The sequence below is a fragment of the Microtus pennsylvanicus genome, chromosome 4 (genome assembly GCF_037038515.1).
Source record: "Microtus pennsylvanicus isolate mMicPen1 chromosome 4, mMicPen1.hap1, whole genome shotgun sequence".
In the NCBI taxonomy this organism is placed as follows: Eukaryota; Metazoa; Chordata; class Mammalia; order Rodentia; family Cricetidae; genus Microtus; species Microtus pennsylvanicus.
In genome coordinates this window covers 12,207,870-12,219,623 of record NC_134582.1, presented here as the reverse complement: position 1 = coordinate 12,219,623, position 11,754 = coordinate 12,207,870, and the positions used below count along the sequence as shown (strand labels likewise).

General features: G+C 44.3%; 2 protein-coding genes and 3 non-coding genes across 9 annotated transcripts; all 5 read left to right on the top strand.

Annotated features, from left to right (window-relative positions):
• Positions 1-470: 470 nt before the first annotated feature.
• Positions 471-4,370, top strand: Rpl17 (ribosomal protein L17). Of its 3 annotated transcripts, none has more exons than XM_075968276.1 (7): positions 471-501; positions 1,128-1,180; positions 1,272-1,312; positions 1,617-1,751; positions 1,962-2,060; positions 2,583-2,774; positions 3,242-4,370. In XM_075968276.1, the coding sequence occupies exons 2-7, from the start codon at positions 1,141-1,143 to the stop codon at positions 3,287-3,289; spliced, it is 555 nt and encodes a 184-aa protein (XP_075824391.1). In that variant the 5' UTR covers positions 471-501; positions 1,128-1,140; the 3' UTR covers positions 3,290-4,370. The 3 variants fall into 3 exon arrangements, with proteins under 3 accessions (XP_075824391.1, XP_075824388.1, XP_075824389.1); XM_075968273.1 differs by lacking the exon at positions 471-501 and adding an exon at positions 760-774 and having other exon boundaries at positions 3,242-3,415; XM_075968274.1 differs by lacking the exon at positions 471-501 and having other exon boundaries at positions 1,087-1,180; positions 3,242-3,415.
• Positions 991-1,056, top strand: LOC142849106 (small nucleolar RNA SNORD58). Its single transcript, XR_012910510.1, has one exon. It is a non-coding gene; the product is annotated as a small nucleolar RNA SNORD58 (small nucleolar RNA).
• Positions 1,377-1,441, top strand: LOC142849104 (small nucleolar RNA SNORD58). The gene has a single exon (XR_012910508.1). It is a non-coding gene; the product is annotated as a small nucleolar RNA SNORD58 (small nucleolar RNA).
• On the top strand, positions 1,813-1,877 carry LOC142849105 (small nucleolar RNA SNORD58). The gene has a single exon (XR_012910509.1). It is a non-coding gene; the product is annotated as a small nucleolar RNA SNORD58 (small nucleolar RNA).
• A 721-nt stretch (positions 4,371-5,091) lies between the features above and the next one.
• Positions 5,092-10,764, top strand: C4H18orf32 (chromosome 4 C18orf32 homolog). Of its 3 annotated transcripts, none has more exons than XM_075968271.1 (3): positions 5,092-5,158; positions 9,463-9,650; positions 10,152-10,764. In XM_075968271.1, exons 2-3 carry the CDS (start codon positions 9,486-9,488, stop codon positions 10,215-10,217), a joined length of 231 nt encoding a protein of 76 aa, XP_075824386.1. In that variant the 5' UTR covers positions 5,092-5,158; positions 9,463-9,485; the 3' UTR covers positions 10,218-10,764. The 3 variants fall into 3 exon arrangements, with proteins under 3 accessions (XP_075824386.1, XP_075824385.1, XP_075824387.1); XM_075968270.1 differs by having other exon boundaries at positions 5,134-5,320; XM_075968272.1 differs by lacking the exon at positions 5,092-5,158 and adding an exon at positions 5,361-5,499 and having other exon boundaries at positions 10,152-10,354.
• Positions 10,765-11,754: the final 990 nt, after the last annotated feature.

Sequence of the window (11,754 nt, the reverse complement as noted above, 5' to 3'; positions counted from 1 at the left end):
TTAATTTATTTACTTTTTTTTTTCCATTTTTAAGACAGGGTCGCACTATGGAGCCTTGGCTGAGGTGAGGTTATAGCCTCAACCTTCCCGGTACTGGAATTAAAAGCTAGCTTAGCCATACCTGGCTCGGGTCTTTCTAACCGTCCAGTTATAAAGCCTTTCAGAGGGTCCATGTTGACAAATCAAATCAAACAATTAAAATAGCTAGATTTCTAGTTCATTCCCAGTAATTTGTGTCCTATGCTTCAGGACTGTTTTTATTCACTGATACGTAAAAGCCATAAATATTGTTTTTCAAATTTAAAAAAAAAGGAGAATTTTGAGACAGTCTCTAAAGTTGCATTTCTTTTCTGACATCCCCCAAAACATCACACATTCCCTTTCTTCTCAGCCCGCCCTCTCCTCGGATCTCGTGCTTGCGCCGGAAGTCTCGCGAGAGGTCGAGGTCTCATGAATTCTCCCAGTAGCCCTTGTACTTCCTCTTCCTGTAAGCGGCCAGAGGTGAGCGTTACTCGGCGTTGGGCTCTCGGGCAAATCCTCCGCCATCGCCGCCGTCGTGGTGTCGGGGGAGCCGGCATCGCGGCCCCAGGGCTCCGAGTTCCCCAGGACCATGGGTCCTCGCCACAGGCGGCCGCGCTCCTTGCGGAGGGGCTCGGCGGCGCGTCGGACCCGGGCTTCGGCAGGCCGCGGGGCGGGCGTGGGGTGAGGGCGGCGCGGCCGGCGGAGGCACGGGTGAGCCGAGCTGGGCGCCCGAGGCCGGGCCCGGGCCCCGCGGTGAGTGCCGGCCGAGGAGGGCGCCGGGTGGGAGCCCACGTTCATCTGAGCTCAGGGCTGCACCCTGGGCGGCTCGTGGCGTGGGTGCGTTGGGAGGTCGCGAGGTCGGGGTGATGGGGGAGACGGTCTGCGGGTGATGGTGCACGGCCTCGGGCCGCCAGTTTGATTAAAGCTGGCGGCGGGTAGGTCTGCGTTAAACCGGCAAGGAGAAGATGGCTGCGATGATGTCATTTCTTAGGACACCTTTGGATTGACCGTGAAAATAGCTCTCCTCTGAGCAGCCGATGGCAGTATCTATCGACTCAGGGTTTAGACGTGTTGGTTAGTGGCTGACGGTAACGTTCTGTTCCCAGGTGACCCGTGAAGATGGTTCGCTACTCTCTTGACCCAGAAAACCCCACAAAATGTAAGTTCCGACACAACTCTGTCGATTGGTTTTTGTTGTGTGTGCCTAATGCAGCAGAGATGGACTTTTTTCCTTTTGCTTTTTTTTGTAGCATGCAAATCGAGAGGATCAAACCTTCGGGTTCACTTTAAGGTAAGGAAACCCCATGGTCCTGATACAGAATTGTGATTTGCTCCTGCATGTCTTTACAAGGTCGCTGCGGTGATGACGTTCTTAGGACACCTTTGGATTTACCATGAAAACAAACACATTCTGAGCAGCTTCCTTTTTTATGAGTTGGTCTTTGGGGTGTGAATGCTTGAGGAAATATTGTGGAATATGGGACTAATTATGGGGTAATGGAGCTTAGGTAATATACCGTGATTTCGTCCTCCAGTTCTCAAAATTTCAGTGGATCGACTTTATTAACCAAAATTTTCTGGCTTGCTTTAATTAGAACACCCGTGAAACGGCCCAGGCCATCAAGGGTATGCATATCCGAAAAGCCACCAAGTATCTGAAAGATGTCACTTTAAAGAAGCAGTGTGTGCCATTCCGACGGTACAATGGTGGAGTCGGTAGGTGCGCCCAGGTGAGAAATGGATTTGATGGTGGGGGATGAGGAAGGGCTGAAGTCTCCTTAACTGGTCTGGTTGCTGTGATGACAATCTTAGGACACCTTTGGATTAACCGTGAAATAAAACATGTTCTGAGCAGCCTTGGTGTTGGCTAGATGTTCCTAACTGGGTCCAGTGCTTGCATACCAAGGAAAATAACAAGCTGTTTGCCTTTTTTCTTTCAGGCCAAACAGTGGGGCTGGACACAGGGTCGGTGGCCAAAAAAGAGTGCAGAATTTTTGCTGCACATGCTGAAAAATGCAGAGAGCAATGCTGAACTGAAGGTAACTGGGTCCTTGATGTCCTTTGTGTGTGTGTTGTGCAGTTAGTTACTCATCCTATTCAATAATTGTGACATGAAGGGAATGGATGTACATGTCTTTGTTTCTTTATGGGGGGTTAAACACTGCTTTTGTCTTGCACCTCTGTTGTGACAATTTCCCTAGAGGTGCTCAGAAGCACGGTGAGAATGTTGTGTATTTGGTGTTTCAGCTATCTAGAGGTGGGATATAGCCATTACTTTTGCATTTGAAAACTTGATTTTTGTAGTGAGGCTGTATAACTTTTAAAATAAAAATAGTTGTGCTGTAGGAGGACAGAAGGCTAGACACTATCTGGTGTATCGCTTGCAGCCATCTCTTTGGTATAATAACATGGGCTCTGAGAGGAGCCTACCTAACACAGTGTGACACTGCACTCAAGCCTCCAAACAGGGAGCAAATGATCAAGATCATCCCAGTTAGAGGTTGGAAGCTTTTTCTCAAAACAGGTGTTAGTCTGATTTTTTTCGCTCTTCCCCCTTCCAGGGTTTAGATGTGGACTCTCTGGTCATTGAGCACATCCAGGTGAACAAAGCACCTAAGATGCGCCGACGAACTTACAGAGCTCATGGCCGGATTAACCCATACATGAGCTCCCCTTGCCACATCGAGATGATCCTCACTGAAAAGGAACAGATTGTTCCAAAGCCAGAAGAGGAGGTTGCACAGAAGAAAAAGGTGAGCCATTCAGCTTTATTTTTAGTAATACTAAAAAAGACACAGGCACCTTTGTAATAACCATGAAAGGAGCCTATTCTGACCAGCCCTCTTACCCACTTAATGTGGCTTTTCTGGGAGTTAGCTGTAGTCACACTAGATCTGATTAGCTATTGCACTACAACACTTCCTCTTTACAACTAAATAATTTGACTTTTGGCTCTTAAGTGTTGCCATTTATCCTAACCCTCTAACAATGCTTCTTAACCTTCCTAATGCATTGACTCTTCAATAGTCTTGTTGTGCTGACCCCCAACCATTGAATTGTTTTTTTTCCCTGATGGGCTTTAAGAGGGAGTAAGCAAACTGAGAACCGCCTTCTGGTGTTCACCAGTTGAGCTTTTCCTACCTTTCCTGAGATGTGAATTTGAGTTTTTTTAAGAATTAATGCTAATTGAAAAAAATGATTCTTTTCATTGTCTTCTCAGATATCCCAGAAGAAACTGAAGAAACAAAAACTTATGGCACGTGAATAAATTCAACATGAAATAAATGCAGATAAAAGTAAAGGTCTTCTGGTCATTCATATATGCATTGTTAAAGATTGCCTGTTAAGCAATCCTGCAAGATAAATCTTGTTGGGAGGGGTGTATTGAACCTTATGAAAGGTTTACTATTAAAGTGATAAAGTAATGAAACAGACTGTTAGAAAGCAACTAGGCCATAGGAAAGTTACTACTTTGGTTTAGCATTTACTGGAGAGCTTTCATTGGAAGACTATTGTACAAGATCTTGGGTGTGTGATAAATCTGCCTTCAGGGGGAAGGACATCTTTACAATGGATCCTAATTGAGCTATAATATTCTGCTTAGAATGGTTGAGTTGTTAGAAGGGGTAATACCAAAATATTAAGCTATAAAAGGTGAATTTTAGAAAATATTTAGAGTACGTGTGTACTGCCCATCTAAGACATGATTAAAGTCTTAACTGACTTGGGAGGGACCTTATCATTAAGTAGTTTTCAATGCCCTTGACTGGCCTCTGAGGACAGCACAAACAGGCATGTAGAAAATTATTTTTTAGGATAGAGAGAAGGGTCAGCAGTTTGTTTCTGCAAAGGACCCGATGACCTCTTACTCAAGCTCCAGGGCCTCTGATAACCCTCTTACTGTCTCCTTGGGAAGCCATACAATATAAGCACATGGAAGACTTATAAATCTAAAGCTTTATAAATGGGAATTACAGGGGCTTCAGTATATCCAGGTTTGACCTTCCAAGTAGCCAGGGCTTAAATCTGTTAGGGATACAAACTACCAAGGTATGCATTTGCTTAGAAGGTTGGAAGGTACTGGACACCTGTCAGTGCTACGCCCCTAAGCTAGTTACTGTATACTTTTGCCTGTTTAGCACTTTTTAAAAAATCCACTTAGTGTGGTGCCCTTTGAAAGCATTTTTTCAAGGTTTGTGACTTGCCTAAAGAACTGAGCTGGAGGGATGATTAAGGTGGAGCCACCAAGCCTGACCTACCTGAGTTAGTACCCAGGGCATAATGGAAGAAAAAATGTCCCTAGTTTTCTGTGATGCAGCACATGAAATAAATTTTATCTTGTTGACCAGCTTGTTTTTCCAGCAACAGTGGTGTTTTCCTGCAAACCTCTTATGTACACGGTTTGGTTTTTCCTCTTGGGTAGATCCCCAAGTTGTAAGATAGCCTCACTTAATGTGTTTGACATTGCCAAACGGTTTCTGTTACCCTGGCTGGCCTAGATCTCGCTCTGTGGACCAGGCTGGCCTTTTAAAGTCATAGATCATCCTACCTCTGCCTGACGGAGATTTAAGTATTTCAGCCAGCAATGTAGTGTGTGAGGGTTCCAAATCCAGTCATACCAACACTAATCTGCAGTAGTGTTCCAGTGCGTGTAAAATGGTCAGCAGCTTGGGTTGAGTGCTATAAACAACCCAATCCAGTTTTTAGTGTGCTCTACGTCTACCCCTCCAGTAAAGGTCTAAATCGCCAGGCGTGTACAGAACCTCATCGTCTAGGGTGACAGGAACATGGGAGTCATGATTTCAAGACCCGTATTTCATGTGTGAAAACCAAAAAAGAGCAAATGTGAGCCCAAGAACATTTTCCTATGGCTGTCGAGCCCTCTGCAGTCCAGGAGAGATTTTTCCGGGGTCAGAAGCAAGTCAGGTGGCCATAGTGTCAATCTTCCCTATCCCGGAGGCGCAGAGTACAGCGCGACTCCGTACAGGCGGCGAGCTCTGTGTACGTCACTGTTGCGTTCTGGTTCTGCGCGTCCCCTGTCTGACGCATCCGCTTTGTCAGCTCCACGACGTACTATTGGCTGTTAGCAGCCTAGCCTCCCGGAAGTGCGGACATTGCCCTGGGCGTTTTGGTGGTGGTGAGTTTTTGGTGGGGTTGGAGCTCTCGCACCTGGTCTCTGTCAGTGTGCTGGTACCCTGCCCTCGCTTCGCCTCTCGTCTCGGTCCGGTCCTCGTCCATCGACCTCGGTGTCCCTTCCTTCCTTCCCTGGCGGTTTGGTTCTCATCCTTGGATCCGCACGGTGAGAGCCGCTTCTCTGAGCCTCTGGCCCCTTTGCCTCCCTACTTTTTGATCGTTGTCTGTGGTTTCCCCTGTTCCTCTCGGTTCCATCAAGGGAAGCGACTTCACGGCTCTACTTAGGCTGTTCTGGTGGATCCCTAGCCCTTTCCTCTGTCACTTCCATTGTCCTCTTAGACTAAGGTGAGTGAAAGATTCCATTTTGCTCTCTTTGATGGCTTGGATAGTAGTTAAAATAGTAGCCTACTATGCCGTCTTCTAGACATTTACACCACAGTTTCTACAGTATGGAATAAAACATCTATCAAAAAATAACTTACTAGGATTAAGAGACAATACTTTTACCTTTGTACTTAAAGAGCTCCAAAAAGTTTTGTAAAAACCATAATATGGAAGTCGGGAGTGGTTGGTGCATACTTTTCATCACGACACAAAGGAGGCAGAGGCCGGTAGATCCCTTTAAGTTCAAGGCCAGCCAAGGCTACGATTGGGACCTTGTCTAATAAGTAATAGTGTAGTGTAGTTACTGGCATGGTTTCTTGGGGTTTTATTTAGAGCATAATGTGTAGGAATATTTAAACCAGCTACAGTTAGAACTCAAAAATATGAATGACAAAGTTGGATGATAGGAAAGGGACCTGAAGAGGAGTTGTAAAATTCTCAAATAATTTTTTTAAATTGGGGAAAAGATAAAAAAATGATTTTTATTTTGTTTTAAGTAGTCCTGATGACTTAAAACTCACATACATATCTCTACTTCATCCTCCCAAGGGATGTAATTAAAGACATGAGCCACCATTCCTGGCGGGAATTCTGATTTTGCACAGGTTCCCGCTTTTGTCAGTGCTCCTGACTTTAAACTTTTGTTTTTCATTTTGAGATAGGATCTTCCTAAATTGTTCACACCTTGAATTTGGTGTGTAGCCCGGGCCGATTTATGCAGCTCTTTTCATGAGCCTCCCAAATAGTTGGGGTCACAAGCCTGGCCTCTTTGTTTGGTTTCTGTTTTATACTCCAGTCACACTGTCCAGTGCATACCGCATTCTTGTTAGCTGGGTGCTGTCATTGTCCTCATTTTCCTCATGAGGGAATTAAGACATAGTCTGGTTCAGTAATTTTTCCAAGGAACACCTTTTATAAAGTGATGCAAGTCAAGGCGCTTCCCCAGGAAGTCTGTCGGTGCTGTGCCGAGGTACCTTTAAAGAGTCCTAGACCTGTGCGACACCAGCTCAGATTCCTGGAAAGATGCTGAAGAAGAATCTCTGCTCACTCCCTGTTGTAGAAGTGCTGCTTGCACAGAGGGGAGAGCACAGTGGTTCTCAACCTCCCTGATTCAGTTCTCATGTTGTGACCCTAACCGTAAAATTATCTTGTTGCTACTTCATAACTAATTTTGATACTGTTAAAAATCATAATGTAAATATCTGATATACAGGATATCTAAGATGCAACACCTGTGACAGGGCCGCTGCGACCCATAGCTTAAAAACCATGGGTCTGGCAGGAGCCAGGCAAGTGAACTACACCCCCAGCTTAATCTGATTTGTTTGTTTGTTTTTTTATTTTATTTTTTTATTTTTATTTTTATTTTTTTTTGGTTTTTCGAGACAGGGTTTCTGTGTGGTTTTGGAGCCTGTCCTGGAACTAGCTCTTGTAGACCAGGCTGGTCTCGAACTCACGGAGATCCGCCTGCCTCTGCCTCCCAATTGTTTGTTTTTTTAAATTGGAGTGTGTTCTTGAAATTTTTAGAGATCACTTTGATAAGTTCTTAAGTTATTTTGACTAGAATTGATTGAGTCCTTTATAAAATAGCTGGTCGTTCCTTGATGTAAATTTATACTTAGAGTTTTTCAGAATCTCGTTCAATAGAATCATAACACTGTTTAGCTGCAGTGTGAGCACTTTAAAGTGTGCTTCTGGTGCTGAGTCATCCCACAATCAGTGCTACTTCCCCGATAATATTGTGAAAATCAGAAAAGTTAACGTCATTGAGTATTGTTCTGAAACGTCTTTATAAGTTCCTTGTGCTGCTTAGTTTAAATACTAACCTGGAAGAACCTGGAATTACCTGAGAAGAGTTTGAATGATCCAGATCGCTTGGCCTGTGAGCATGTCTGTTAGTGATTATTTCCATCATTAAAGGGTGGAGGAAGACCTAGTCCACTGTGGGCAACAAAATTCCTTAGGCAGGAGGTCCTCAACAGGGTAAGAGGAGAAAGCCAGCAGCAGAGCGAGCAAGCAAGCATCCTTGTGTTTTCCTCTCTGCTAATACAGGGTTCTCTGTGTACCCCCAGCTGTTCTGGAACTCTCTCTGTAGACCAGCTGGCCTTGAACTCCCAGAAATCACCTGCCTCTGCCTCCCAAGTGCTGGGATTAAAGGATTAAAGGTGTGTCCACCACCGCCCTGTTTCTCTGCTCTTAATTGTAGATGCTATGTTTTTAAGTTTCTCCCTCAACTTTCCCACAGTACTCGACTAACTTGGACTGCAGTAACAACACAAACCGTTTCTTCCCTAAGTTGCTTTTGTTGGGGTGTCTGTCACATTAACAGAAATAAAATTAGAATAATTTTCTATCTTGAAGTCCTAGTCCTGAGATTAATTTATTTTGGAAGTTTACGAGATCTTTTGATTTCATAGAACAAGTGTCATCTCTTTTAAGACATAGTTGATTTTCAGAATCAGATTTGTCAATATGATTTTTAATTAGCAAGAACGTTAAGAAGGGCTGGCTGTGTTGGTGCATGCCTTTAACCCCTGAACTGGAGAGGCAGAGAAAGGCCTGGAACTAGAGTTCTAGCCAGCTACATGGTGAGTGATTCTGTCCAAAAAATAAAAAGAATATTAGAAGTATTAACTTTTAGAAATGAACAATATAATTGTATGATAATACTTATCTTAGGGTTATTATTGCTGTGATGAAACACCATAACCAAAGCGGCTTGGGAGGAAAGGGTTTACACTTCCACACTGCTGCTCACCACTGAAGGAAGTCAGGGCAGGATCCTAGAGGCAGGAGCTGATGCAGAGGCCATGGAGGGGTGCCGCTTACTGACTTGTTCCTCATGGCTTGCCAGCCTGCTTTAAATGAATAGAACCCAGGGCCACCATTCCAGGGATGGCACCACTCACAATGGTCTGGGCCCTCCCCCACCAATTGCTAATTAATAAAGTCTACAGGCTTGTCTACAGCCTGATCTTATCGAGGCATATTCTCTCTCTCTCTCCCTCTCTTTTATTTATTTTTTATTTTTCGAGGCAGGGTTTCTCTGTAGCTTTGGATCCTGTCCTGGAACTTGCTCTTGTAGACCAAGCTGGCCTCGAACTCATGGAGATCCATTCACCTCTTCCTGGGATTTAAGGCTTGTGCCACAACTACCTGGCCCATTGTTAGTTCCTGATATAAGTCACACTGAGTGCACCCCATATTTGAGTATAAATAATATTGTTTTCCTTTAGAAAAAAAGCCAAGCAAAAGCAAATCCCTTCTTACTATGTAGTCCTGATGACTGTCTTAGAACTCTCTAGGTAGATCAGGCTGGCCTCCAGCTCATAGGCATCAAATGCTGGAATTAAAGACCGGTACAACCATATCTGGCTATATATATTTTTTTATTAGTATTTACTTTTTTTTGTATATGTGTGCATGGGAGAGGGAGCCACTCCGTTGTGCTGTGTTGAGGTCAGGGGACAATTTGCAGGAGTAGACATAAAGTGCATAGCACATACTGTCAGAATGCTTAAAAGTTCTTTTATTGCATTTTTATTTATCATGTAGGCATACCCATGCCATGGTGAGCCTGTGGATGTTAAAGGTCAAAGTAACTGAAGTTGGTTCTGTCTTCCCTGTTTTGGTTCTGGGTATTTGTTGTCAGGCTTGGAGGCAGGCACCTTTATCCACCCAACTGTCCTTTTGTCGTGAGATCTTTGAGGCAGTAAAAGTGATTGGAATTGGATGCTGGCATCCAGCTCAGCTGTTCATGTTTGCTCACTTGTTCCTTTACCTGGCAGATAGCAGCATTTGGGTTTAGAAAGCTTTGCCTTCAGCATATAGTTTTGCCCATGCCCCCACCCCTGTAGGAAGAGTACTTTCCATAAAGCCTTTCTATCACTAATCTACAGTGAGCTGGTTCTTCTCTGTCCGCAGTTTTGGACGTCCAGCCCGGGACAATGGTGTGCATTCCTTGTATCGTCATTCCAGTTCTGCTCTGGATCTTCAAAAAGTTCCTGGAGCCGTACATCTACCCGCTGGTTTCCCCCGTCATCAGCCGTATATGGCCTAAAAAGGCTGTACAAGAATCCAATGGTAAAAATATAGGCAAAGTAGACTGCCAGGTAAGACCCTTCAAATGCCTGAGGAAAGGCGGGTGGAAGGGTGCACCTGGGTAACCCTTGGCTTTTGGAAGCTTGAGCTGCTAGAACTGTTAGCTTTAATTTGTTTGTCTCAATTGTTTAGTAATTTAGTAATCAGAAGATTTTAGACCAGACTTCTGAGTAACATGTTTGTCCTTTTGCCTATGGCTTTGGTTGAGGAACTTACTTTCCCCCACCTGATATGGGGATTGAAACCTGCCAGATCAGCGCTCTACCACTGAGCTACGTACCCGGGGCCCAGTGTGAAGGCTGTTTTGAAAGGAACTATTTAGACCGCTTTTGTCTTCAGCATTGGTGCCTGTTAAATTGGCTTTGTTCGACTGTGTTGATTTAATTAACCAGCGTGATTCTGAAAGCAAAATCATTTCATTCTGAAGTTTATTGTCTGCTTTTACAAAGAATGTCTCTTAAATCAGTTTCTTTTCCTTCTAATAATCCTTATTTTCTTTTTTGTCATTTTAGGGTGCAGATATCAATGGCTTACCCACAAAAGGAGCAACAGAGGTCTCTGAGAAGAAGAAAAACTAGTGTGGTTTTCCTGTAGCCCTCAGCTGTTTCAAATGGACCCGATAATATGAAGCACCTTCTTTGTCTCTTGACTTTTTTCTCTGAGACCAGGAGTATAGATAAGCAGTTTAGCTATCTGCCTGATGCTGATCAGGAAGAACGTGTATTTATATTTAAAGTGTAAGTAGTTATATTTAATGACCTCACCCTGAGTTTCTTGTTCATTAAAGTAGCTTTCATTTCTACTAATAAGAATAAACAGAAGGTTTGTGTGAGCAGACACTCAGAACGTGGAGTCCTTGGGCCTTTGCATTCTTTTGGTTCCTGTGGGCTCTCGTACTTGAGTGTCCAGTACAGTGGATGGAATGAGGTGTGAAAGATGAAATTACTGACGAACACGGTGGAGAGCTGAGACTTAAGAGTCGTTATTGTGCTAAGGAACCTGGAAAAGAAGGAACTAGAGGGAACTTCTTTGAAAAATGTAACATCAACATCAGTGTCGATCACAAATTCTGATTCTGCTGTGCCTCTCGTCCTGCAGGCGCATTAAACATTCATTTTAACTTGTTCTTTGCTTCTTTTTGTGTTTTCGTATTTGAAGCTAATGTTTTTAAAAGATCGGGCTAACAAAGCGAGTCTTAGAACTGTGATGGCATCTAGACAGTGGTTAAGCAGAAGTCGACATTCTACAGTGAGTGAATCACCTAGGAGGACTTGACTGGCCTGGTTTTGCCCAAAGCAGCTAGGGGTCTTGCCTGGTGATAGGATAAAACCCATCCTGTGCCTGAAGCCTGTTATCCCAGCTACCTAAGGGCTGAGGACTCCAAGGTCAAGCCTGGCCTTTGCTGCGGAATGAGTTTGTGTCTAACTTAGCCAGATCTCACATCCAATTAAAAAATGCGAAAACAGTTGCAGAGATAGCCCAGTGGCAAAGTGTTTGTTTAACCTGAGCCCTGGGGCTGGAGAGCTGGCTCAGTGGTTAAGAGCATTGCCTGCTCTTCTAAAGGTCCTGAGTTCAATTCCCAACAACCACATGGTGGCTCACAACCATCTGTAATGAGGTCTGGTGCCCTCTTCTGGCCTGTAGGCACACACACAGACAGAACATTGTATACATAATAAATAAATAAATAGGAAAAAAAAACAAACCTGAGCCCTGGGTACAGTTCACAGCGCTAGACTTCCCTCCACTCAAACTCTGCTTAGCCGAGGATGGCCTTGAACTTCTGGTAATCCTGTCACTACCTCCCAAGTGCTAGGAGCCTCCCAAGTGCTTCAAGTGCAGGCATCAACCACCATTCCTGGCTTAAAATGCTTGTGTTGAGTGTGTACATCATGGTTTTTATTATACATCAGGGTTTTTTGGGGGGGAGAGGGGTGCTTTGAAGCAAGGTCTTTATTTGTAGTATAGCTGTGCTGCCCTGGAGCTCAGTATGTAGATCAGGCTAGTCTCAACTCACAGAGATCCTCCTGCCTCTGCCTCCCAAGTGCTAGGATTAAAGGTGTGCACCACCACACTCATCCCGCACACTTTTTTTTTTCTACAAATATCTAGCAC

What these genes read in the sequence shown, in the direction of transcription:
- Rpl17 (XM_075968276.1), top strand. Translation starts at nt 1,141, where the DNA reads ATGGTTCGCTACTCTCTTGACCCAGAAAACCCCACAAAAT. An exon ending in GAGTCGGTAGGTGCGCCCAG is followed by an intron (nt 1,752 to 1,961) that starts GTGAGAAATGGA and finishes TTTTTCTTTCAG; the next exon opens with GCCAAACAGTGGGGCTGGAC. An exon ending in AGAGCAATGCTGAACTGAAG is followed by an intron (nt 2,061 to 2,582) that starts GTAACTGGGTCC and finishes TCCCCCTTCCAG; the next exon opens with GGTTTAGATGTGGACTCTCT.
- C4H18orf32 (XM_075968271.1), top strand. Translation starts at nt 9,486, where the DNA reads ATGGTGTGCATTCCTTGTATCGTCATTCCAGTTCTGCTCTGGATCTTC. An exon ending in TAGGCAAAGTAGACTGCCAG is followed by an intron (nt 9,651 to 10,151) that starts GTAAGACCCTTC and finishes TTGTCATTTTAG; the next exon opens with GGTGCAGATATCAATGGCTT.